The sequence below is a fragment of the Narcine bancroftii genome, chromosome 7 (assembly GCF_036971445.1).
Source record: "Narcine bancroftii isolate sNarBan1 chromosome 7, sNarBan1.hap1, whole genome shotgun sequence".
Classification (NCBI taxonomy): Eukaryota; Metazoa; Chordata; class Chondrichthyes; order Torpediniformes; family Narcinidae; genus Narcine; species Narcine bancroftii.
The window spans coordinates 211,803,783-211,831,616 of record NC_091475.1 but is presented as its reverse complement, the minus strand read 5'-3'; the positions used below and the strand labels follow the sequence as shown (position 1 = coordinate 211,831,616).

Sequence of the window (27,834 nt, the reverse complement as noted above, 5' to 3'; positions counted from 1 at the left end):
ATGCGCTTCAAAGATCAGATTTATTGTCGGAGTACATACATAACTTCACTTACAGCCCTGAGAATTTTTTTTCCTGCGGGCCACACAGAATTTCTACTGCAAAAAAGTTGTGCAAAAAAAGTACTCAAGACAAGATATGTGTACAAAAGCAACACAGCAATAGTACAACGCTGTTACAGCGCCAGTGACCAGGGTTCGAATCTGACACTGAAAGGAGTGTGTACATTCTCCCCTTGTCTGCGTGGGTTTCCTTTGGGTGCATTGGTTTCCTCCTGCCTTCCAAAACATACAGGGGTTGTAGGTCAATTGGGTATAATTGGGCTCGTGGGCAGGAAATGCCTGTTACCGTGCTGTGTCTAAATTTAAAATGTAAATGGGTGGCGAGGTTGGCACCACGCTCTTACAGCTCCAGCGACCTTGGTTCGAATCTGCCACTGTCTGTCAGGAGTTTCTCCCCATGTTGTGTGGGTTTTCCCCCGGGGTGCCAGTTTCCTCCCACCCTTCAAAACGTACGGGGGTTGTAGGTTAATTGAGAGCTTGTGGGCCAGAATGGCCTGTTACCATGCTGTACGTCTAAATTAAATCTAAATTATAAAAAAAGAAAGAAAAGTAAATAATTTGCAATGCAGAAAAAATTATTACAAAGTCAGGGTCTAAACGAGTCCCTGATGGAGTTTGTCGTTGAGGGGTCTGATGGTGGAGGGGGCAGCAACTTTTCCTGAACCTGGTGGGGCGAGTCTTGTGGCCCCGATGCCTCTTTCCTGAAGGCAGCAGCGAGAACAGAGCGTGTGGTGGGGGTCCTTGACAATTGCTCCTGCTCTCCAATGGCAGCGTTCCCCTTAGATGTTCTTGATAGTCGGGAGAGTTTTGCCTGTGATGCCCTGGGCTGTGTTCACTACCCTTTGCAGGGTTACTGCTCAAAGGTATTAGTATCCCCATACCAGGCTATGATGCAGTCAGTCAACCCACTTTCCACTCCACATCTGCAGAAATTACCCAAATTTTTCGATGTCATAGCGAGCCTCCTGGGGAAGTAGAGGTGCTGAGGTGAACCTCCTGGGGAAATAGAGGTACTGAGGTGAACCTCCTGGGGAAGTAGAGGTGCTGAGGTGAACCTCCTGGGGAAGTAGAGGTGCTGAGGTGAACCTCCTGGGGAAGTAGAGGTACTGAGGTGAACCTCCTGGGGAAGTAGAGGTGCTGAGGTGAACCTCCTGGGGAAGTAGAGGTGCTGAGGTGAACCTCCTGGGGAAGTAGAGGTGCTGAGGTGAACCTCCTGGGGAAATAGAGGTGCTGAGGTGAACCTCCTGGGGAAGTAGAGGTGCTGAGGTGAACCTCCTGGGGAAGTAGAGGTGCTGAGGTGAACCTCCTGGGGAAGTAGAGGTGCTGAGGTGAACCTCCTGGGGAAATAGAGGTGCTGAGGTGAACCTCCTGGGGAAGTAGAGGTGCTGAGGTGAACCTCCTGGGGAAGTAGAGGTGCTGAGGTGAACCTCCTGGGGAAATAGAGGTACTGAGGTGAACCTCCTGGGGAAGTAGAGGTGCTGAGGTGAACTTCCTGGGGAAGTAGAGGTGCTGAGGTGAACCTCCTGGGGAAGTAGAGGTACTGAGGTGAACCTCCTGGGGAAGTAGAGGTGCTGAGGTGAACCTCCTGGGGAAGTAGAGGTGCTGAGGTGAACCTCCTGGGGAAGTAGAGGTGCTGAGGTGAACCTCCTGGGGAAATAGAGGTGCTGAGGTGAACCTCCTGGGGAAGTAGAGGTGCTGAGGTGAACCTCCTGGGGAAGTAGAGGTGCTGAGGTGAACCTCCTGGGGAAGTAGAGGTGCTGAGGTGAACCTCCTGGGGAAATAGAGGTGCTGAGGTGAACCTCCTGGGGAAGTAGAGGTGCTGAGGTGAACCTCCTGGGGAAATAGAGGTGCTGGGGTGAACCTCCTGGGGAAGTAGAGGTGCTGAGGTGAACCTCCTGGGGAAATAGAGGTGCTGAGGTGAACCTCCTGGGGAAGTAGAGGTGCTGAGGTGAACCTCCTGGGGAAATAGAGGTGCTGGGGTGAACCTCCTGGGGAAGTAGAGGTGCTGAGGTGAACCTCCTGGGGAAGTAGAGGTGCTGAGGTGAACCTCCTGGGGAAGTAGAGGTGCTGAGGTGAATCTTTTCACAATGACCTTCATATGTTGGGTCCAGGATAGGTCCTCCCAGAGAGTGACTCCCAGAAATTTAAATCTGCTTATCCTCTCCACCTTTAACCCCCCCCCAATGATCACTGGATCATACAACTCTGGTTTTCCATAAGAGTTAGAACTAGGCTATTCAGCCCATCGTTTCTTCCCCACCATTTAATCATGGGTTGATCCATTTTCCCCACTCAGTCCCACTGCCCAGCCTTTTCCCCAAAACCTTTGATGCCCGGGCTAATGAAAAACCGATCAATCTCTGCCTTAAATTCACACAATGACCTGGCCTCTACAACATCTGGGAACAAGTTCCCCAAATTTCCCACACTCTAACTAAAGAAATTCTTCTGCATCTCTATTCTAAGTGGATGCCCCTACAGAAGAACCCTCCCCAATGGGGCGATAACGAAACTTTAAATACTGAGCCCATGTCCAGAGGATGTTAATTTTTTTCTGCACCTCTCTCAAAAATGTTTTCCTCACCAGGAAGTGCTCCTCCTCCAAAAGCTATGGCCTCCTGGCTCGTCTCGAAAGGCCTCGGGAAAACCCTGGATGAGATGACGGTCACCATTCCGCACGACATCTATGTCATTGGGACCCAGGAAAACTCTGTGGCGGACAAGGAATGGGTGGACTTTGTCCGAAGCACTTTGAAAGAGTTCACTGACCTCGACTTCAAGCAGGTACAACGTGTTGTGTGTCGTGAGATGAGGCTGAGCTTCTCCCACTGGTGGGAAGGGGGACGTCGGTTTTTCAGTTGGGTCTTCCAAACTCCGTCCTCAACTCCCCAGCCACCACTTTCCAGAAATATTTTGGATGCAAGAAATATTGATGGTTATGTGTGTGAGATAGGGACTGTTTAGTTTGTTGAGCAGGTTTACTGTGTATAGGTCAGCACAACATAGTGGGCCAAAGGGGCTTTACAGGGGTGTAAAGTTTATGTTCTATTTGTTCAAGTTTATTGTCATCTGACTGTACATATAAAACCCGATGAAACAGCAATTCACACACACGCAGACACAGTCATACAGATGTGTGTACGCAGACACAGACATACAACACACAGACAGACATATACACATGCACATGGATAGACACAGGCACTCACACCCACACACAGGCATGCGCAAACACACAATGCAGAGTGCATAATCACATATATATGTATATATATATATATTTATATATATATGTATGGATATAATTTAAAATAAATATGTTGGGATGAATGACTCAGCTACAGGATACTGGTCATCAATCTCACAACCTGCGGGAAGAAGCTATTCCCAAGACTGATTTTGATGCTCCTGTACCTCCATCCTGATGGTCACGGGTGAAAGGTCCCATGTGCTGGACGGGGAAGGGTTGCTCCCAGGATCCTGTGTTTCCTCATTTCTCAGGTTCCACCACAGATCGACAAGGTTTCTGTCTCTGAACCGGGACAAGTCAGCAGGCACCAAGGTTCAGTGGAAAACTTTTGGGTTTGTAGGTTAATTTGGGTTTCATGGGTTTAAGTGTGGAATTGGCTTCTACCATGTTGTAAATAAAGTTTAAATTTTCTTGTGTGAGAATCTACAACAAAGGACACCCTTTTAAGATGGCAACGATGTGATTTTTCCCCCTGAAGATGGAAAGACTTTTTAACTCATCAAAGCTTGTGGAAGACAGAGGTGGATTGATTTTTGAGAGGAAAGGGAGGAACAAAGTGTGAGTCATAGAGTTAAACAGCCTGGAGGCCGTAGAGGCCATTCAGCTCAACCTATCCATGCTATACTAATAAATGAGTTTACAATAATGCACCCTGTAGCAGAGTTGGTCAAGGGCTGAATGGCCTCCAGGGCATCCCATTTCACAATACGCGGGGCGTGTCTCATGCTCATTGTGTCCTGCCACTGGGAGCAGGGGAATGAGGAGGCTTCTGTCTGCTCGTCCTTTCCGTCACTCATTGAGAATATTATAGTTCCACCGGGTCACCTCCTCCCTAGCATTTAATCCGTACACTGGGGCTGGCGTTCACGGCCAGTGGGGGCGGGGTTCACCGGGGGAGGGGCGGACGTCACGGCTAGCAGGGCAGAAGTTGCAGCCAGTGAGGGCAGAGTTCACGTCTGGTGGGGAAGAGGTCACAGACAGAGGGGCAGAGGTCACGGGCTTGATATGTGTGTTTACCCGTGTTGTGAGTGAGTTGTGCAGTAACCGTGTCGATTTGCAGATTGCCATGCAGACATTGTGGAACATTAAAATCGCAGTCCTGGTGAAGCCAGAGCACGAGAACAGGATCAGCCACGTCATTACCTCGAGCGTGAAGACGGGAATCGCCAACACCTTGGGTACGTAGCTCCTGCTGACGTCCCAGTGACGATCCAGAGGTGGTGAGGAATACGGGAACCTGTGTCTTTAGAGCAGTGAAGGTCCTGCCTCGCTCCCTTGCACTGACCTTACCACTCCTCCTGATTCCTGTGGCTGCTACACCCAGAAGTGAGCTGCTGGATGTGCCCACCTGCCTAGGCAGCGTTCTGGGTTAGGATCAAATCTCGATAAAGGGTCCCAAGCCGAAACATTGACTACTTCCACCCACAGACCCGTCCTGACTCGCTGAGTCCCTCTAGCTTCTCGTTGTTTGCTCAAGATCTCAACGTCTGCAGTCCTGGTGTTTGTCCTTTGCTGGTTCTGGAGGTGACCATGGCTTCAGCTGTCTGGACCCTAACCCCTAGAACATAGAACACTACAGCACAGTACAGGCTGACCCATATATTCTTTAAAAAATAGTACTAAACCCTCCCTACCCCATAACCCTCCTCTTTTCCTGTCTAAGAATAAATATGGCAGCCTCCACCCCCACCCGTTGCAAGGCATTCCAGGCACCCACAACTCTCTGTGTAAAAAAAAAACAAATTTAACCCTGATGTCTCCCCTAAATTTCCCTCCCTTCAATTTGTACACAGGTCCTCTAGTGTTTGATGATCCTGGACTGGGAAACCGGTGCTGGATGTCCACCCTATCTATGGCTCTCAGAATCTTGTCACCCTCTATTAAGTCTTCTCTCATCCTTCTACACTCCAAAGAACAAATAAACCCTGAAGCTCTGAAATTCCCTTCCTAACCCTTTCCACTTCTATCTCACTGTTAGAGTCATGAAGGTTCACACTCGTCCAAGTTCAAGTTTATTCATCATCTGATTGTATCAGTATAACCTGATGAAACAGCTTTCTCCGGTCCTCAGTGCAACACATTGCAAACACACATATAGGCATAACACACACACAGAACATATATGCAGGAAGTTAAAATAAATCTGTTGATAATATATAGGGGAGTCTCGGAGAGTTGTTTTAGCAGTTCATTGGTCGTTCAGCGTTCTCACTGCCCGTGGGAAGGAGCTGTTCCTTATCCTGGTGCTGTCCCTGATCCTCCTGTATCTCTTCCCCGACGGGAGCAGCTGAAAGATGCTGTGTGCAGGGTGGAAGGAGTCCTCGATGATTTTGCACGCCTTCTTCAAACAACGATCCCGATAGATCACAAAGGTGGCAGGGGTGAGGGGGAGGGAGATTCCAATTATCCTCTCTGCCGCTCTTAAGGTCCTGTGGATTGAACTCCGATCCATTTCTTTGCAGCAACCATACCACACTGTGATGCAGCCGGCCAGGATGCTCTCAGTAGAGCTCCTGTAGAAGGTTGATATAATGATGGCCAGTAGCCTCGTCCACTTCAGTCTTCCCAGGAAGTACTGTTGCACTTTCCTGGCAAGTGATGAGATGTTGAGTGTCCATGATAGGCTACAACCTAAGTGGACTCTGAGGAACATGGTGCTCTCTACTGTCTCCACTACCGAGCTATTAATGTGTGGTCCATTCTGACCAAGTTGTTGCAGTTCTCGCCAAACCTTTCTTACCCATGTGCTTGAGGGGTGGGGGGGGTGTGGAACAAGCTACCAGCTGAAGTGGTGAATGCGACCTCAATGTTAACATTTAAGAAGAATTTGGACAGGTACATGGATGGGAGGGCTATGGACTGGATGCAGGTCAGTGGGAGTAGGCAAAAAAAATGGTTCAGCACAGACTTGAAGGGCCCTATTTCTGTGCTGTAGCTTTCTCTGGTTCTCTCCCTAAGTGTCTTTTAAGGCTCCATTTAAAATTTAAAATAAAAAACATGACATGCTGCAACAAATCAGCAGGGTCAGGTCAAACGACGAACTCTTCTCTCTCATCACGGATCCTGCCTGACATGCTGAGAATTTCCAGCATTCTCTCTGTTTCAGATTTCCAGCATCTGCAGTATTGTGCTTTTGGGCCCCTTGACCAGGAATGGGTTTCACAGAGTTCATTGAAGGCATGGTGCAGATCAGGTTTCCTGATGTCTCTCGTGTTGCTCGCTGCCCAATGGGATTAGGTTTACATTGTAAAGCCTTTTGGGATGGCCAGATGCCTTGTGATCTGCACCTAGATGACCACCGCGTGCAAATCCAATGTGCTATAGTTCTCTCTTCATTGTTCACAGGTAACAAGGGGGCTGTTGGTGTTTCCTTTATGTTCCACGGCACCTCATTTGGATTTGTGAACTGCCATTTAACATCTGGCAATGAGAAATCTGCAAGGTAAGACCAAGGTTCAAGGTTCCTTTTATTGACGTGTAATAATATAAAAAATGTACTATGCACAATGTACTGTATATACTTGAGTAATCGTCGAACTTTTGGACCAGTTTTACGGGCCAAATTTGGGTGGGGGCTGACTTTCACATAGGTTATACTTTTGACCATGGTAAGTACCTGTGTCGTTCAAGGCATTGGGAGCTCAGATGGCTGGGACTGGGTGGAAACCCTGCCTTCAGGGCGTCGGGAGCTTGGACGAGTGCTCGGGGCATCGGGAGCTCCAGTGGGTGGGTGACCAAGGCGAGGATCTGCGGTTTGGGCGTTGGGAAGCTCTGGTAGGTGGACAGCCAAGGTGAGGATCAAGGGTCAGGACATCAGGAGCTCCAATGGGTGGGTGGTCGGGGCCAAAAATGGAGGGGTGGAGTTTTACACGGTTTATATGAAAACAGGCGATTCGTACGAACCCTGGCAGTGAAATCGATGGATAGGGTGTCGGCCACGGCATTCGCTTTTCCTCAGATGTGTTGTATGTCCGATGAAAGTTGTAGGATGAAATCCAAGTGCCAATTCTCTCTGGGCGAGTAGAGATGTGAGCTTGTACTCACGGTATGCGTAACAGGCAGGTGGTCTGTATAAATGAGATGCTGAAAAACTAGTGAGTTTTCTTTCTTTGTCAGCTATGTTATCAGTGCTGTTACAGATTTTTGGGCTAAGGGATGGGGGGGGAATGGGAATCAACAATAACACAAGTATAAATGGTACATCAACTTGTGCCTGCCGTAAAGGCAAACAAAGAGTCAGCATTAACATTGCCCAGCACCCCCAAGAATGGGAGAAAGAGAAGCAAAAGAGAGTCCCTTCAGAGACTTTGTGGCCAAGGGAAAGAGATAGCTGTGTGTTCAGACCACGTTTGTACGCTGACCACCCTCTCTTCCTTTTACTGAATTGACCAGAATTACGGGGCATTGCCCCAAAATTCTGGGGAGTAGATTTAGGACAGAGGAGGAACTGCTTCTCCCAGAGAGGAGTGAATTCTCTGCCCACCAAAGGAATGGAGGCTGATCATTGGATGTATTTCAGGCTCAGATTTTTGAATAAGCAGGAGTGGGGTCTGGTCTGATCAGCTCCATTGGGTGAGCCGTAATGAAAAGGAGGTCATGTGGCAACAATGTGAGATTGGGGGCACAACTCTGGTTGTCCCCATTACAGCAGAGATGTGGAGGCTTTGGGAAGGATGCACAAGAGGTTGACCAGGATGTTGCCTGGTTGAGAGGGTGTGAAATATGGGGAGAGGTTGGACAACCTGGGTTGTTTTCTCTGGTGTGGTAAGGGGAGACCTCCTAGAGGTTAAAAATAATGAGAGACAGTGATAGGGTGGACAGTCAGAATCTTTCCCATCCCCCTCCCCCGAAGGCAAATATGTCACACACTGGAGGACAAGTGTTTAAGGTTAGGGGGAGGATATTTAAGAGAGATATTTTACACAGACAGTGGCTGGAACAGGCTGTCAGGGGCAGATACAATAGTCGTGTTTAAGGGGCTTTTGCACAGACACGTGAATATGGAGGGAAGGTGGATTTACCAGATGCAAGCAGCAGTTGGGCATCATGTTCAGCACAGACATGTGGACTGAAGAGCCTGTTCCTGTGCTGTACTGCTCTATGTTCTACGAATTAAGGGTTATGGGGAACAGGTGGGTGGGTGGAGTTGAGTCCAAGGCTGGATCGGCCGTGATCTGTTGAATGGCGGAGCAGGCTCGACGGGCCGAATGGCTGACTCCTGTCTCTTTGTCCTTCATTTCCAATGAACCTTGTGAGGAGATTTGTTCTGGTTGGTGGTGGTGGGGTAGCTGTGGGAGCGCTCAGTCCCGTTCGATACGGGCCGATGTGGGAGAACCAAGCTGTCAGGAGAAGGGTGAGCCAGAATGCAACACTCACCTCTTCCATTTCTCACCCCCAGGCGAAACCAGAACTACTTGGATATCCTGAGGTTGCTCTCCCTGGGGGATAAGCAGCTGAGCTCCTTTGACATCTCCTTGCGGTTCACACACCTCTTCTGGTTCGGGGACCTCAATTACCGGTTGGACATGGAGCTGCAGGTAGGCAGTGTTGCTGCCCAGAGGTGGGCTGCTCATCTGTTGCTCTTCCCTCAGCCCATTTCAGCTCTTGACCGTCAGGCGGCCCACACAGAAGCTGTTACCTGTCCATAGGACCTTCTGAGGCATTGCAGCCTGTCCTTGTGCAAGGTGACTACTTGAGGTCTATCCACCACCCAGTATCCCCATCACACTTGCCTTCTGCCAAGGGATTCCAGGCTTACTTAAACGTCACAATCACCAGACTCCTGCCGACACTTTTCCACACCTTGATGAAGGGCTCAAGCCCGAAAAATCGGTTATGTATTTTTACCTTTGCTACAAAAAGGACACTGTTTGGCCAATTGAGTTTCTCCAGCTTTGTGTTTTAACTTCAACCACGGTGTCTACAGACTTTTGTGTTTTACTGCAAACTTCTAATACCCTGTCCTGGAAAAAGGACTGTGAATAGATCTTATCAATGCCTCTCACCCTTTTATAAAGCTCTACGGTCAGCCCTCAGCCTCCAGCGCTCCAGGGATAACAGTCCCAGCCTCTGCTTCGAATTTAAACCCTCCCAACTCTGCATCATGAATCTTTTCTGCAGCTGAATCCTACACGTCCTGTACCCGGGTGAGCTGTCCTGAAGAAATGAATGTTGTGGGGGTGGGGGGGGTTTGCTGGCAGTGAGGTAGGGTCTCCGCTCCTATAGGCTTGGTGGTTTTCCAAATCCTTACACTCTTTGCTTCCGTGTTTAGGAGGCTCCGATAGCTTAGTGGTTAGACCACTGGTCTTGTAAACGAGGGGTTGCAAGATTGTGCCTTGCTGGGGCCTCATTTCTGTGAGGGGCTCTGAACAAAGTGGCGACTCTCTGTCTGCCTTACAGTAGACGAAGTTAAAGAATTTAATGTATGTTACATTCTAAATGTAGTGTTATGTGACAATAATGGCTCCGTTACCTTTACTTTAGGATATTCTGAATTACATCAACAGGAAAGAGTTAGAACCTCTGCAGAAAGTTGACCAGCTCAACTTGGAGAAAGAGAAAAATAAGATATTCCTTCGATTTTGTAAGTACTCCTATCGTGCTGTCCGTTTCTGGTGGGAAGGATCGGTCCCAAAATGTTTAAAGTAAAAACATCGAAGTGCTGGGGGGATCTCAGCAGGTCTCGCAGCATCCACAGGAGGTAAAGATGTACCATAGAAGTCCAAAAATCCCGACTGCGTGGGGGTTGGGTCAGCCTGGATTTTCCGGGTTCTCGGGCAGTACTTTTAAAATATAAATTTAAGGAGGAATAAAGAAGAGATGAACAGGTAAATGTTGATGATTTCTTCATTAGCAAATATGCACAGTTCATTTATCAAAACGAGCAGCTTTAAAGAAAAATAAAGACAACACTTCACAAAAATCTAAATGTAACATTTTTCACTCCAAAAAAAGTGTAATGTTTGAAATTATTTAATAATGAATATTGTAAAAGGAAACTACCATGTACAAATGAAGGCAGAAGTTACTTAATAGAAATTATTTATTTTTAGTTTATTAACAAAACATTTTCGTATAAAATGCAAAGTATAAAAAAACAAATAAATATTAATTTGTTCATTTCTCCGTCCTCTGGTGCGTCTGCTGCACGGTGGCTTGATGCCACTGACGCACACTTGCACGCACACAAAAACCTGCTAAATTTTAGAAGTTTGAGAGTTCACGAAAAGTCTGGATTCTCGGTAGTCCAGATTTCTGGCATCCGGATTTTTAATTTTTTAAATTTAGACATACAGCACGGTAACAGGCCATTTCAGCCCACGAGTCTGTGCCACCCAATTACACCCCATTAACCTGTGCCCCCAGTACGTTTTGAATGGTGGGAGGAAACTGGAGCCCCTGGGGAAAACCACACAGACACAGGGAGAATGTGCCAACTCCTTACAGACAGTGCGGGATTCGAACCCTGGTCCAGATCGCTGATGTTGTAACAGTGTTGGGCTAACTGCTATGCCAACTGTATAACTGTCCTCTACTGTATAACCGACGTTACGGGCCTGAGCACTTCTTCATACCTTGAAGAAGAGCTCAGTCCTGAAACGTCAGTTATATCTCTTTACCTCTGATGGACGCTGCGAGACCAGCTGAGTTTCCCCAGCATTTCAGTGATTTTACTACGATCACATCGTCTGCAGATTTTCATGTTTCACTCCTGAAATGTTTAACTTGGGTGTCCTTTCCATCTGCAGTTGAAGAAGAGATCACGTTCCCTCCTACATATCGATATGAGAGAGGATCCCGTGACATGTACGCCTGTCACAAGCAGAAGCCAACTGGGGTGAGTAAAGACTAGTCGATTTCTGATCACTGTTTCTCAAGATACAAGATTCTTTTACTGTTATGTAATAAAACAGATGTAATATTACACAAAATTGCATTTAGGCAAAGATTCGCCATCACCAGAAATTGACCCACACCCCTTACAGTCAGAGAAAGAGAAGCAAAAGAGAGGCCCTTCAGAGACACCGAGTGTCCGTGGATTTGCCTTCAGTGATTCCCGCAGCCACACAGACTCCTGTTCAATCCATCGGCCGCCCGAGCCCCAGATCCAAACATCCAACATGATCAGGAAGCCATCACCACCTGAGGCCCCTCCCACCCTTGGCACCCTCTTGATTCTGATACCTGGTACCCCTTCAGCCAGTCTCGAGGCAACCTGGTGTGAGTCCTTGGACAGCAAGTTGCTCGCAGCCTGCGTGGGTTCCTCGCCTCAAATTGCCGACAGCCCACCATACCTCCTCTGAACTCACTCTATCGTCATCATGTTCTTTCTTAAATGAGGAGCCCAAAACTGCTCACAATTCTCCAAATGAAGACTCACTAGTGCCTTATAAAGCCTCAACATCACATCCCTGCTCTTATAAATTTACGTTTAAATTTAGGCATACAGCTCAGAAACAGGCCCTTTTGGCCATGAGCCTGTGCCACCCAATTTACACCCAATTAACCTATATCCCTGGTTTGTTTTGAATGGTGGGAGGAAACCAGAGCCCCCAGAGGTAACCCACGCAAACACGGGGAGAACGTACAAATTCTCTACAAACAGCATGGGATTTGAACCCAGGTCCCGATTGGTGGCACTGTAAAGGTGTTGCACGAACTGCTATGCAAACCATGTTTTTACTCTACTGTGCCATTCTATTCAACAAAACTTTGACGTCTACTGCTTTCCCTGGATGATGCATGACCTGCTGAGTTCTTCCAGGGTGATGCTCTGGTTTTCCAACATCAACAGACATTTTTACCCCTGGGGGTAGATGTTTGTTGCAGTACTGTGATGTATATTGCAGTGTAAAATACAAGAGTTTATCAACAGGTGCGCACAAATGTTCCCTCGTGGTGTGACAGGATCTTGTGGAAATCGTACCCTGAGACCCATATCATTTGTAACTCGTACGGTGAGTACCCTTTCTGCTCTCCCCATCCCCACTCTGCCCACCTCAATACTCTGCAGGTCCCTTTTTTGAGTTGCCTTCCACTCGTGAGATTCTGTGCTGCTGAGTTCCACTATGGAATTGGCACTCTGTTCGCCCTGTGTACAGTTTTGAACCAGAGAACACTACAGCACAAAAACAGGCCCCTTTGGCCCTTCTAGTCTGTGCCAAACCATATTTTTTCTGCCTCATCCCACTGACCTGCACCTGGTTCCTAGCCCTCCCATCCATGTACCTGCCCAAATTCCTCTTAAATGTTAAAATTGAGCCCACATTTACCCTCTTGGTTGGCAGCCCGTCCCACACCCCCACCACTCTGTGTGAAGAATTTCCCCTTCATGTTCCCCTAATCTTTACCCTGATCACACTTAACTCATGTCATCTGCTTTGTACCTCACATAAGCTCAGTGGAAAAAGCCAATCCACATTTAATCTGTCGACCTTTCTTGTAATTTTAAATACCTCGATCAAATCTCCCCTCATTCTTCTACGGTCCAGGGAATAACATTCTCACCTGTTGAACCTTTCCCTGAACGACTGAATCAAGCAGGAAGGAGGAGGCACCTCATTGACTGGCCTCTCGAGCATCTCTGACTATAATCTCTCCACTGCTGGCACCTGTGCCTCCGCTGCAATGTTAACTTTCCTCGGAGTTCGAAATCTTTTCAGCCTCTTGTTCCTGCTCCAAGAAGCAACTTCATCTCCTTTTGCCTGAGCACCTCCTAAAATTGTGGAGTGAAATGTAAAAGTCCACAGACTGGGTGATTGTAGTAAAAACACGATACTCAGCAGGTCACACAGCGTACCGAACTGTATACACTCATTGGAATAGTCGATACCATGTAAAAGGCGACCCCCTATTTTTGGCCCCAGCTGCCCACTCAATGCAGCTCCTGATGCCCCAATTGTGGACTCTCGCCTAGACCCCAGCTGCTCGCCCATCTGAGCTCCCAACATCCTGAACACAGACTCTCACCCAGGCCCCAGCTGCCCACCCACCGGAGCTCCCGACTCCCCGAATGGGGACTTACCTCCCAGTCGCCCGCCCACCCATCTGAGCACCGACACTCCGAACACAAACTTACCACCCGGTCCTGGCTTCCCGCCCATCCAAACTCCTGACGCCCCGAGCACAGACTTAACCACCCAGTCCCAGTTGCCCGCCCGCCCATTGGAACTCCCAACACCTCAAACAGCGCAGGCACCGCGGGGAAAAGTATTATGCGTGAAATAGTCAACCTCTAAATTTCACCCTAAAAAGGTGTCCACAAAATTCGGCTATTGCGCAAGTAAATGCGGTCCAACGATAAAGACACATAACCAACGCTTCAGGCCTGAACCCTTGATGAAGCCTGAAACAATTTTCTTGGCTCTCTGTGGCATCATAAGAAATGAAGAGGAGAGACGGCAGCAGCTGGATACCTGGAGCAACACACAAAGTACCGGAGAAACTCAGTGGGTCCAGCAGCATCTGCAGAAGTTCTATTCCTGATGGAGAGTTTCAGCCTGATATGTTGACGCTCTTTTGCCTTCCATCGATGCTGCTGGCCCACTGAGCTCCTCCAGCATTTTGTGTCAATGTTAGTGATGGCTTTGTAAATCCATGTTATTATAGTCAGTGTGAGTTATGGGGAGAGGATGCATAGACTGTGTTCCTCTTCCCCAACGGCTGAGGGACGACCTGACAGAGCTCCTTAAGGTTCTGAGCGGCATGGATAGGGTAAATGATTCCGAGAACGAAAGGGTTATCATATGAGGAGTGATTGATGGCTCTTGGCCTGGATTCGTTGGGAGTTTTGGAGAATGAGGGGGATCTCATTGAAACATTTTGAACTTTGAAGGGTGTGGATATGGTAGGATTGTTTAGGACAAGAGGGATTTAAATTTTAAATTTACATTTAAGAGCATTCACTTGGAACAGAGACATTGTGGGCTGAAAGGTGTGATCCTGTACTGTCCTGAGTCTGCTGGAATACCACGTTCCAGGGGATGGTACTCGCTAACTTCTTCTCTCCCCTTCACAGGTTGCACAGACGATATCGTGACCAGTGACCACTCCCCTGTCTTTGGTACCTTCGAAGTTGGTGTGACATCCCAGTTTGTTTCTAAAAAAGGTGGGTGCGTTGACCTCAGTCTTATCGTGTGAGGACATGGCCTCTCAGGTGCCTTTCATTCTGAATCACAAGGTCATGGGTTGAAAGATGCCAGTTTAAGCAAAAGTTTCCATTGCCACCCTCCAACTCCTAACATCAAGCCAAATAAAATGTTTTTAATGTTCTAATTTTCTTTTTTAAATATTTTTATTGAGTTTAGCAAAAACCCTTTGCACAAGTTAAACTAATGATAACATAAATCAAATCATAATTATAGACATATTACATATTAATTGTAAATGAGGAGCATTAACTATAATTATTACATAACTTGTTTCGTTCAGGACCATATTTTATTATATAATAATTAAGCAATTAAATCATAAACACGTATTATGTCCAAAAATAATATGAACACAAAAATTATACAAATAACACACGTAAAATTCCCTTCTATAAGATATTTTATCCTTTTCGGATGTGATCATGTTCTGTGATATGATCCGTAATCTGTAGTTAAACCCCCCCCTTAATTTATAATGTTCTAATTTTAACGATACAACACGGTAGAAGGTCCTTCCGACCCTCAAAACCCATGCCGCCCAATTATCCTCCCAACCCATATGTTTTGGAAGGGGGGGGGGGGAGATCCCACGTAGATATGGGGAGAACGTACAAACTCCTTACAGACAGCGCCAGATTCAAACATTGGGTGCTGGTGCTACAATAGTGTCCAATTGGTTAGCAGATCTTGGACCCCTCTAGGCCAGGCTACCACTGCAGGACCTTGCAAAAATCAATGTAGAGCAGCCATTATCAACAGGGGCCATTTGGCTCTCCCTGGGGGCCACAGCACATTCAAGGGTGGCCATGGATTGATAAGAAGGGCCCCAAAGTGATTTGGGGGAAGGAGAGAAGTTCAGAAGAAACCAACTAAACTTGACTTTCACTCAGAAGGGAGCCCATAAACTCTGAGCAGAGCCCTAAGGACACTATAATCAGAGAAGGGTGGAGAATGACTGGTGTAGACAACCACAAAGCCATACTATCCCTTAACCTTGCTTTCCAAATGCAAACAGGTCCTGTCTCTTGGAATACCCACCCTCCCCCCCCAGTAACGTAACTACAACTGACATTAAGCCATTAAGTTCACCAGCCTGTAGCTTTCTGGCTTGACCTTGCGGCCTTTTTTAAATAAAAACTACATCAGCTACCCTCCAGTCTTCAGGTACATCACCTGTGCCCAATGACGATGCAGATATCTCTACCAGGGCTCCTGTTACCTTTACCATAGGTTCCTGAAAGTGTGTGATAGTTTGGAAGGACTAACCCAAGGTAGGACGTACACGGTGAATGGTCGGGCACTGAGGAATGCAGTAGAACAAAAGGATCTGGGAATACAGATTCATAATTCCCAGAAAGTGACGTCACAGGCCAAAGAGAGCTTTTGGCATATTGGACTTCATATGGTATCCTTAATTTTCTCCATGGAATAGAACTCTGCATTTCTGTATTCCCTCATGTGGTATTTAGCTGGGAGTCTGACTTCCACGTAACCGCTATACACTTCCTGGCTACTGACAAGGTGACCTTCACAAACTGAATTTACTATTTGGACAATCTAAAACTCACGTCCCCATTGTCTCCCAGAAGGTACACTTCTGAATCCTGTGGAAAATCCACCTTTAATCTTTTCAGAATGAGATCCTCCCGGAGGATCTCACTTTTGGACACAGCCAGGTGGAATGGATAAAGGTTCCAACCTCCACACTAAACCCAAAGAACATTTCTGAAATTTCTGGTTTAGATTTATGTAATTTTGTGGTGTGAGGTACAATTCATGCAGAAAATTGGGTTACAAAAGGAATTGATAAGGGTAGGGCAATAGATGTGATCTATGTGGATTTTAGCAAGACATTTGACAAGGTTCCGCATGAGAGACTTGTCCAGAAAGTCATGAGGCTCAGGATCAGTGGAACCTTGCCTATGTGAATAAAAAATTGGCTTGTAGGGAGAAAGCAGAGAGTAGTAGTGGAAGGGAAGTATCTGCCTGGAGGTTGGTGACTAGTGGAGGGGCCACAGGGATCTGTTCCGGGATCCCTGCTCTTTGTGATTTTTATAAATGACCTGGATGAAGAGGTGGAAGGATGGGTCAGAGTTTGCAGATGATACGAAAGTTGGAGGAGTTGTGGATGGAGCTGAAAGTTGTCATGGGTTACAACAGGATATAGACAGGATGCAGAGTTGGGCAGAGAAGTGGCAGATGGAGTTCAATCCGGGTAAGTGTGAGGTGATGCATTTTGAAAGGACAAACCAGAAGGCTGAGTACAAGGTTAATGGTCGGTTACTTAAGAGTGTGAATGAACAGAGGGACCTGAGGTTCAAATCCATACATCCCTCAAGGTTGCCGCGCAGGTTGATAGGTTTTTAAGAAAGCCTATGGCTTTATTAATAGGGGGTTTGAGTTCAAGAGTAGAGAGGTCATGTTGCAACTCGACAAATCTCTAGTGAGACCACACTTCAGGAACTGAGTAACAGGGGAAGGTTGAATAGGTTTTGACTTTATTCTCTGGAGCCCAGAGAATGAGGGAAGATTTGACAGAGGTATACAAAATTATGATGGGTGAATAAATGCAATAAGGTTTTCCCACCAATGTTGGGTGAAACAAGAACTAGAGGACATGGATTAGGGTAAAAGGGAAAATTGAGGATTGCACGGTTAGTGTAATGGTTAGCACTACACTGTTACAGCGCCAACGATCGTGACCGGGGTTTAAATCCCGCGCTGTTTATAAGGAGTTTGTGCGTTCTCCCCGTGTATGCATGGGTTTTCCCCGGGGGGGCTCCAGTTTCCTCGCACTGTTCAAAACATACTGGGGTTTGTAGGTTAACTGTGTGTAATTGGGCGGCAGGGCTCATGGTCCAAAATGGCCTGTTACCATGATGTATGTCTACATTAAATTAATTAGGGGGATCTTCTTCACCCAGGGAGTGGTGGGGGTGTGGAATGAGCTGCTAACTGAAATGGTGAATGCAGGCTTGATTTTAACATTTAAGAAAAATTTGGACAAGGGTATGAAGGGATACAGTCCAGTTGCAGTTCAGTGGAAGTAGGTAGAATCATATTTCTGCACAGACTAGATGGCTGAAGGGCCTGTTAATATTCTGTAGTGCTCCATGGGCCCCAGAAGTCCCCATTAGAATCAGTACTGGTCACCTCATGAGAGAAAGAATGTGGAAGCTTTGCAGAGGAGATTTACCAAGATGTTGCCTGGTTTGGAGAACGTGTCTTATGATGCGAGGTTGACAGAACTGTGTTTCTTTCGACCAACGGAGGATGAGAGGTGACCTGAAGGAGGCCTACAAGATTGTAAGAGGCATAGCTACGGTGGACCTTTTTATTGAGGGAGACATGACATTTAAATATAAACATACAGTACAGTAGCAATGAGCTCTCTGAAGCCTTCTCCATTAACAATGGCGTGAAGCAAGGCTGCGTTCTCGCACCAAACCTCTTTTCAATCTTCTTCAGCATGATGCTGAACCAAGCCATGAAAGACCCCAACAATGAAGACGCTGTTTACATCCGGTACCGCACGGATGGCAGTCTCTTCAATTTGAGGCGCCTGCAAGCTCACACCAAGACACAAGAGAAACTTGTCCGCGAACCACTCTTTGCATCAATGCCGCTTTAGTTGCCCATTCAGAGCCAGCTCTTCAGCGCTTGACGTCCTGTTTTGCGGAAACTGCCAAAATGTTTGGCCTGGAAATCAGCCTGAAGAAAACTGAGGTCCTCCATCAGCCAGCTCCCCACCATGACTACCAGCCCCCCCACATCTCCATCGGGCACACAAAACTCAAAACGGTCAACCAGTTTACCTATCTCAGCTGCACCATTTCATCAGATGCAAGGATCGACAACGAGATAGACAACAGACTCGCCAAGGCAAATAGCACCTTTGGAAGACTACACAAAAGAGTCTGGAAAAACAACCAACTGAAAAACCTCACAAAGATAAGCGTATACAGAGCCGTTGTCTTACCCACACTCCTGTTTGGCTCCGAATCATGGGTCCTCTACCGGCATCACCTACGGCTCCTAGAACGCTTCCACCAGCGTTGTCTCCGCTCCATCCTCAACATTCATTGGAATGACTTCATCACCAACATCGAAGTACTCGAGCTGGCAGAGTCCGCAAGCATTGAATCCATTCTGCTAAAGACCCAACTGCTCTGGGTGGGTCACGTCTCCAGAATGGAGGACCATCGCCTTCCCAAGATCGTGTTATATGGCGAGTTCTCCACTGGCCACCATGACAGAGGTGCACCAAAGAAGAGGTACAAGGACTGCCTAAAGAAATCTCTTGGTGCCCGCCACATTGACCACCGCCAGTGGGCTGATCTCGCCTCCAACCGTGCATCTTGGCGCCTCACAGTTCGGCGGGCAGCAACCTCCTTTGAAGAAGACCGCAGAGCCCACCTCACTGACAAAAGACAAAGGAGGAAAAACCCAACACCCAACCCCAACCAACCAATTTTCCCCTGCAACCGCTGCAACCGTGTCTGCCTGTCCTGCATCGGACTTGTCAGCCACAAACGAGCCTGCAGCTGACGTGGACATTTACCCCCTCCGTAAATCTTCATCCGCGAAGCCAAGCCAAAGAAGAAAGAAAGACAGTACAGTAGCAGGCCCTTTTGACCCACGAACCCATGCTGCCCAATTACACCCAATTAACCTATGGCCCCAGTACGTTTTAAAGAGTGAGAGGAAACTGGAAGTCCCGGAGGAAACACACGCAGACACGGGGAGAACATACAAACTCCTTACAGATAGCGCAGGATTAGAACTCCAGCCCAGATTGCTGGCGCTGTAACAGCGTTGCGCTAACCGCTATACAAACCGTGGCACCTCTACTTGAACCGTGCCACCCTCACGTTTGTTTTAGGTGAGGGGAAGAAAGATTAAGGGATGCATAAGAGGTGTGTTTTTCACTCAGAGTGGTGGGTACCTGGAATGTATTGCTGGGTGTGGTGGAAGCAATAGAAGTGGTACAAAAGGGACATTAAAAAAAACTCTAGGGTGGAGAGCCTGTACTTTAATGGTATTAAAAATAACATCCAAAAATAGACTTGATCACACCTCTGGAGTTTATTACCTTAAATGCAGTAAATAAACCTTTTCTTTATTACAAGGAATTAACTTAAACACGGTTAGACCAACACTATTACAGCGCCAGTGACCCGTGTTCGAAATCTGCACCGTGTCCGCGTGGGTTTCCTTCCTCCGGAGTGCTCTGGTTTCCACCCACCCTCCAAAACGTTTGCAATTGTTGGTTGATTAGGGTATTTGGGCAGCATGGACTTGTGGGCTGTACGTCTAAATTTAAAAATCTCAAATCATGAATGGGAATTAGCAAGGGGTTAACAAACAGCCTGGTGTGTGACAGCTTCAGAGGGTGACTGAGTTGGCTGTTAACATCTGTGGCTGTATACGAATCAGACTGCCTACATTTTGGAGAACAGACCATCTCATTCATTCAGAACCTGAAGGTTCTGTTGTTATATTGTATGTGTATGCTGGTCTCACAATGGAACTGGGTATGTGTATGCTGGTCTCACAATGGAACTGCAGAGGTCCACGACGGAGCTGATTATTTGTGCGCGATCCCTGCTCATTCACTGAGCTGCGCGGTTCGCATAGTGGTCATCGCGGCACAATTACAGCGCCAGTGACCCGGGTTCGAATCTGGTGTTGTCCATAAGGAGTTTGTACATTCTCTCTGTGCTTGTGTGAGTTTCCTCTGGGTGGTCCGGTTTCTTCCCACCCTCCAAAATGGTGGGGTTGGTAGGTTAATTGGGTGTAATTGGGCGGCATGGATTTAAATGGCTGGAATCGGCTTATGTTGTGCAGTAAATAAATAAAAATTCATGTCCTTTGAGCCATGAAAGTTGCTGCTGGGCATCAGGACTTGGTGAGAGGTCCCAGCCCAAAATATCGGCTGTGGATGCAGCTCAACTCGCTGAGTTCCTGCAGCAAACTGGGATTTGCTCCAGGTTTCAGTGCCCGCAGTCCCTCGTGCATCTCCAGCTTCATGTTTTAGTGCTTGCATCACAAGAACTTGAGTCACGTTTGCTGATTTCCTCCTGTCCCCACACTCAGAGGGCTCTCATCCCCTCCCAGGCAGCTGTTAGCACCAACACAGGAACAGCAATGGGAAATTCACCAGACAATGGAAAATTCAAAATAATAATTTTTATTAAAACTATTAATAACATTTCTTACTTATCTTTAAACTTAACTCAAAATTTAACTCCACTATACGCAAATGTAATATGTCGAGGTGTGTGTGTGTATATATTATTAAGTCCCACTCTGAAAAGTCAGTCTTTAAAACTTCAGCATCATTTTAGTCTTGCTTGAAGGTCTTAAATTCTCAGTTCAGAAATAATTATAAAGCACTTTTAAACATTATATCTTCAGACCTCCTTACTCACAATTTTCTTCAATGATGAAGTCACAAACCCAAACAAAGGTTAAACAAAGTGGCCATACAAAAATAGACCCAGTAGAAATCTGTCCTTATTTCCAAAGAGACAGCAAAGTGATCTTCTATTTCAAAAGCCATTGATTCTGTGTTCCCCCTTTCCCAGGACTAACACACAGCAACAGCACCTATTCTGGTTACTGTAACTCAACCCCGTCTTACATGAGGTTTCAACCCCTGCGTCACAGAGTTTTGACTTCTGTACTCTCCAAACTGATCTCTTTGTCTCTCATTTCGATATTATATTTCTTCCATTTCCTATGTCACATGGTATGTGATCACATTTCTGTCTTTTAAGCTCATAAGGTCTTTTGACACAAATGTGCTAAAACCATTTAAGTCCATTTGTGTCTCTGAGAAGTCGGCTTTCCTCAGAACTAAAATGGCCGTGTGTTTACACAGGTGCTTCTGAACAAACACCTACTGTTTCCAGTATCTCAAGAACCATCATAAATCCTCTTCATCTTTTTTTTAAACTTTATTTAAGATTTTATAACATGAATAACATATTGGATACATTTAAAAAAATTAAGAATAAAATAATAAAATTCCAATACAGTATCAGTAATCTAAATAAACTATACCCTCCCCAATAATTATTATACATTAATAACCCAACTCAAATTAGTCCAACCCCCCCTTTCCCCCCCAAAATAAAGAGTGAAGAATTAATAAAGTTAATAACATATGTGAGAAAAAAAAACCCATTATTTAAATCAAACTTAAATGTATATATTTAACAAACAGAGTTAAGATTAAACATATATTTAACTCAAACTTAATATAAAAAATTAGTAAAGTTAGTAACATTATCAAAAATTCTTAAACAATAATCAATTCTTAAAAAAAACTTATCCATCCCATTCACATTTAAATTTCAGATATTCCTTATCTACTGAATAAACTTTACAAAAAAAACCACATCAATTTTTAGTTTTTTAAACAATCAAATACTTTCTTATGTTTTTTTTATATTTAAACAAAAAAAAACCCCTTCACTCTTTAATCTAATAATACAAAAAAAAAGAAAAAAAAACGTGTAGGAGGTTAAAAATACCCCCTCCCGTCTAAACCGCGCAATGCGGTAACTCCCAAAAAAAATGGGTGTGAGATAACTCACACGTAGCAGATGACTTTCAGGAAATAGTGCCTATCCAGTTCTCTCCCCCAACTCTCACTTCATCTTAAACTAACATCATCATTATTTAATATCCCTTTTTTTAAAAAAAACATTAGAAAAAAAAGGACAACTCTTCTTTTAATCAGCTCCAACTGCCGAGTCACCATTACAACCATTCCTTCTTGGAGCACGGCTCTTTTCTTCCATCTCTTGTCTCCTTAGAGATCGCGGTGGACTATGTCTCTGTTGAAACCGAGTAATTGGCAGCTCTTGAGCAAATGCTATAGCTTCCTTTGGAGAATCAAAGAACTTTGGTTGGTAACCATCTTAGAAAACCTTCAAAACAGCTGGATATCTAAAGGTTGCCTTGTAACCTTTCTTCCACAACAACTCTTTAGCAGGATTGAATTCCCGTCGTTGGAACATAACTTCTTGACTCAAATCCGCATAGAAGAAAACTCGATTATTTTGAATCATCAAGGGTGATTTTCTCTGTTGTGCATTTCTAATAGCCACTCGTAAAATTATTTCTCTGTCGTAATAATTCAAGCAATGAACCAAAACAGGTCTTGGACTTTGACCTGAAATAGGTCTTCTACGCAAGGCTCTATGAGCACGTTCCAGTATTATACCTTTCGGGAAATGTTCTTGACCCAGCACCTGCGGAATCCATTCAGTAAAAAATTTTCTTGGGTCTGGTCCCTCCATACCTTCCGGCAAACCAATAATCTTTATATTGTTCCGTCTGGATTGGTTTTCCAAATAATCAATCTTTTTCACCAAATTTTTATTTTGAGTTTGTAAGTCTTCGACCATTTTGGTCACATCAAAAACTTGATCCCGTATTTCGTCTATATCTTCTTCACATGAATTAAATTTATCTCTCACTTCAAGCTTAAAAGCTCCAAACTCAGCCATCTGTTGAGAATGTATTTTCATCAAAGTATTAAACCTAGTACCAAGTTCAGTCATAATCTTGGATAATCCCTGCATTGTATAAGATAATTTCGATTCAAGATTCACAAAAATCTTTACAATTGGAAGAGATTTTGGCTCAACAGATTCCTGCTTCTTCTGCATAACCAAAGGATCTTCTGTTCCTTCCTTCATTCTGGTTGCCTTCCTTGTAGTATTACTGCATGTGGAAACCCCAGCCACAGCCTCTCCAGCAATGACTGGAGGACACTGGCCGGGGTTTTCCCCAGTCCATAATGTATTAAATTCTCCCAGTACATCAAGTTGTATAGGTTCTTGTATCTCAAGAGATGCAGTTTGCAGCGCCACCTCTACAGTTGACAAATGCCTTTGAGTAACTCTTTGTTCTAAAGGCTGTTTGGCGCCCTCTTTAGGGGGCTCTACCGATGTAACATAGAGCTCTACATCCGAACACTGTACCTCTCTCCTGGGATCCATTTCACGCTGAGTCCCGGTGTCTTTCCTGTAGGTAGGCTCCAAAACTTGAACTTTTGGAAAATGTAGTTTTTTGATAATCTGTTGTTGTTTTTTTTTGCTCTTTTCTACCAATTATACCATCATAAGTTAAATTAACAGCACTGAAATTATCTAAACTTTTAAAGAATTTTAACGGGCATTTCTAGACAAAACAATACGATAGAGTCAGGAAAGGACTGGAAGGCACGTCTGATCCTTACGCCATCTTGCCACGCCCCCACCCTCTTCATCTTCTTGACTCCAAGTTCAATCAGCTTCCATTTTCATCTCAAACTGCTTTCTATCCTCTTTCGCAAAGAACTGTGTGTGTTCAAAATGCCGATGTGTTGTCTTTGTGCCCCTGTAACCACCCATATCTAGATATGGTTTTAACATTGAACTAAGGATTCATATTAACACGAATCTGTAACACAACTCTTGTGACCCATTGACTCAAATATTCCAATGCTCTATAAACTTGTGACGGACATCGCACCTTGCCCCTTGGTGTTAATATTTACCTTCTTTTAGATTCTTCCATGGCCTTGCCTTCTGCATCTCAAAGTTTCTCCAGCTCTCTTACCACCCTCGTTCCCTGCACTCGTTTGCTGCTGGATTCATCCGACTCCTGCTTTCAATTGTGACATCACTTCCAGCTGGCCATCCAGCAGCTGCTTGTCACTTTGGAATTCCCTCCCTGAACCCCTCCACCTCGTCTCTCACACCCTGTCTCTGTGAACTAGCTTTTGAACAGCTGAGGTGGTGAATTGCGGGCTCAATGTTAACATTTAAGAAAAATTTGGACAGGTACATGGATGGGAGGGGTATGGAGGACTTTGGTCGGGGTGCAGGTCAGTGGAGCTAGGGAGAATAATAGTTTGGCACAGACTAGAAGGGCTGAAGGGCCTGTTTTCTGTGACGTAATGTTCTGTGGTTCTGCTCGCTCTAATCATAGAGGCAGTTGTGTGGCTTGGTTTGAGGGTGCTCCTGTGAAACTTTTAGAAACTTTGCAGAGTTGAAATTAACTGTAAAGTTGTGATGTTGTTGTAACATGTCTCCTATTGCCCATTAGCAAGCTTTGACCAGACTCGGGATCAAACTAGGGGCCAGAGTTCAGAGCAAAAAGCTGCAGGTCCTGGATAGGTGGGCAATAATTAGCTGGAAATACTCAGCACCGTAGCATTCATAGAGAGAGAGTGCTTCCGATGTCCCAACCACCCACCCATCCGAGCTCCCAAAGACCCGACTGCAGATCCTCGCCCTGGATGCCTGCCCAGTAGAACTCCTGACACCTCAATTGTTGACCCCTGCTCCACCTGCCCATTCATCTGCGCTCCCAATGCCTCGAACAATGCAGGTACTTAACGCGGTCAAAAGTTTAACCCTTGTAAAAATTATCATCCACTCCTCCCCCCCCCAACAAATTTGACCCAAAAAATTGGTACAAAAAAAATTTGATAATATCACCAGTATATGTGGTAAACTCTCATTCTCCACAGATGCTGTCTGACATGATGGATATTTCCAGTTCTTTGTCTTCATGATGACAGCTCTTGGCCTCCACTCATTGGATTGTTGGAGAATGAGCACACTTTCCACCACACCTTTGTAAACATTTGCCAGGATTTCTGGTGTCGTACCAAACCTCCGCAAATTCCTGAGGAAGTCGAGGCGCTAATGTGCTTTCTTAACGATGCCATTAGTGTGTTGGATCCAGGAAAGATCCTCCAAGATAGTGACTCCCAGGAATTTAAATTTCTTCACCCTCTCCTCCTCTGATTTCCCAATGATCACTGGATCGTCCACCTCTGGCTTTCCCTTCCGAAAGTCCACAACCAGCTCCTTGGTTTTGATGACATTGAGAGCGAGGTTGTTGTTGGTGCCCCATTCAGCAAAGTTTTCAGTCTCCCTCCTGTACGCTGACTCATCCCCCCTTTGTTAGCAAAGCGAGAAACTAATCTTTCTGCTTAATACTCATCTCAAGCTCTTATTGAAATCTAGGTCTGTCCAAGTCATCTGACCAAGCCTACATCGACTTCGAGAACATTGAAGCCATTGTTAAAACTGCCAGCAGGACCAAGTTCTTCATTGAGTTCTACTCGACTTGCCTGGAAGGTGAGTAACTCTGACTTTAATCCGTCTTGTCCACCTCACCACCCTCTTCCCCCTCTCTGCAACTGAATTCCAGATGAGAGCACTCCTTCACGGCAGCACGTTGGAGCTCACTGGAATAGCAGCTGAGACTCCCAAGCATACTTCGGGCATTCAGCAAGATTCCATCTTCTCCACCCAACTTTGCATCCTGTCTCTATCCTCTTGTAACCTTTGACAACCTTCAGCTCCATCCACAACTCCTCCAACCATCGTGTCATCCATAAATTTACTGACTCATCCTTCCGCCCCTTCATCCAGGTCATTTATACAAATCATGAAGAGAAGGGGTCCCAGAACAGATCCTTGCGGCCCCTCCACTAGTGAGGTTCACTAGAATGATTCTGGGAATGAAAGGGTTATCATATGAGGAACGTTTGACGGCTCTTGGCCTGGACTCGTTGGAATTTTAGAGATTATGGGGGGATCTCATTGAAACATGTCAAATGTTGAAAGGCATGGACAGAATGAATATAGAAAGGTTGTTTTCCATGGTGGGAGAATCGAGGACAAGAGGGGACAACTTCAGGATTGAAGGACATCCATTTAGAACAGAGAAATAAAGGAATTTCTTCAGCCAGAGGGTGGTAAATCTGTGGAATTTGTTGCCACAGGCAGTTGTGGGGGCCGGGTCATTGGGTGTATTTAAGGCAGAGATTGATAGGTTTTTGACTAGCCAGGACATCAAAGGTATTGGAGAGAAGGCCGAGCAGTGGGACTGAGTGGGGAAATGGATCAGTTCATGATTGAATGGCAGGGCAGACTCGATGGGCTGAATGGCCTATTTCTTGTCCAATGTCTTTTGGTGTTATTTTCCCCTATAACGTGCCTTCTACGTCAACCACCACCAGGTAACTGGGGTGCACTTTATACACAGAAACCATTCTATTTGATCAAGAAATATTCGTGCTGTGGTGGGAAGATATCACTGTAGATCTGGTCATGGGTTTGTAGACTGTGACTCATGGGTTTGCTGAATGTACTGTAAATAGTCTGGGTCTGCTACATATTTAACTGTGGATTAAGGAATTGTTTTGCTGCAGATTTGAGCTGACCTCAAAGGTTTGCTCTTGTTTCAATTCCCTTGACTGTCCCGGCTGTTGGCTCCTCACTGATGTCGGTGATTACTCTGGTCCACTCAACGGTAACTCAGGGGCCCTGTGGTTCACACTGGGGTTCTGTGAATTCTGAGACTGCACGTGTGGTTGGGGGTGTCCCCCTCGTTAACTCTGACTGCACACGATGTTGGGAGAGTCCCCCTCTTTTCTCTGCTAAACAGCCTTCATGTGAACACTTCTTTGGCATTGGACCTGGAGTCAGTTCAGGAACTAGAACAGTGGTTTTCAAACTTTTTCTTTCCACTTGCATCCCACCTTAAGCAATCCCTTACTAATCACGGAGCACTGATGACATAGGGATTAGTTTTTTTTTCAATTTTTTATTTTTCACACCATAAATCACATTAACCATGATACACACTTTTTCCTTTTCACACATATACAGTGCCATTTTCTCCCCCCCCCCCTCCTCCCATCCCACCCTCCCTACCTCTTCCCTCCCGTCCATTTAAAGTACAAAATACATAGGGATTAGTTAAGGTGGGATAAGTGTGAAAAGAAAAAGTTTGAAAGCCACTGAGCTAGAACATAGACCAGTATAGCACAGGAACAGGCCCTTCGCCCACACGCCTGTGCTGAACACGACAGCCAAATCAAACCAAAACTCTGCACCTTGCACCTGATGCATACATTTCTATTCCCTTCATTTTCACCTGTCTATCTAGAAGCCTCATTCATATCATTAATACTTTCGTATGAAAGGCTCAGGCCTGAAACATTGATCACCTTTTACTTCCAATGGACGCTGCGTGACCTGCTGAGTTTCTCCAGCACGTTTGTACTGCACTCAAACCCACTGTGTGCAGATCTTCTTGTTTAATGCCTCTCAGCCACTATGATCCATATCTGCTTCCACCACTACCCGTGGCAGCCTGTTCCTGACACCCACCACATCATGTACCGAAATATTTTCCTCCCCCATCGCTTCATGTCCTTTAAATTCTCATCTCCCCCCCCCCCCCACCTTCAAATTGTCTTCTCATTTGTGACTTTGACCCTGGGGAAAAGATTCTGACCGTCCACACGATCAACGCCTCTTATAATTTTATACCCCTCATTCAAGTCTCCCCTCA

General features: G+C 45.8%; 1 protein-coding gene across 5 annotated transcripts in view; it reads left to right on the top strand.

Moving 5' to 3' along the window:
- The window catches only part of inppl1a (inositol polyphosphate phosphatase-like 1a), a 228,822-nt gene that overhangs the window by 175,340 nt on the left and 25,648 nt on the right, over window positions 1-27,834 (top strand). For all 5 annotated transcript variants that reach the window (XR_011342361.1, XM_069892201.1, XM_069892203.1 and 2 more), the window contains exons 12-20: window positions 2,648-2,844; window positions 4,371-4,488; window positions 6,656-6,752; window positions 8,709-8,847; window positions 9,794-9,893; window positions 11,059-11,147; window positions 12,186-12,267; window positions 14,328-14,417; window positions 25,494-25,607. Coding sequence is in view for 4 of the 5 variants with exons in the window: in XM_069892201.1 (XP_069748302.1) it covers window positions 2,648-2,844; window positions 4,371-4,488; window positions 6,656-6,752; window positions 8,709-8,847; window positions 9,794-9,893; window positions 11,059-11,147; window positions 12,186-12,267; window positions 14,328-14,417; window positions 25,494-25,607 (1,026 nt within the window). In the remaining variant the exon portion in view is untranslated. The remainder of the gene's footprint in view (window positions 1-2,647; window positions 2,845-4,370; window positions 4,489-6,655; window positions 6,753-8,708; window positions 8,848-9,793; window positions 9,894-11,058; window positions 11,148-12,185; window positions 12,268-14,327; window positions 14,418-25,493; window positions 25,608-27,834) is intronic.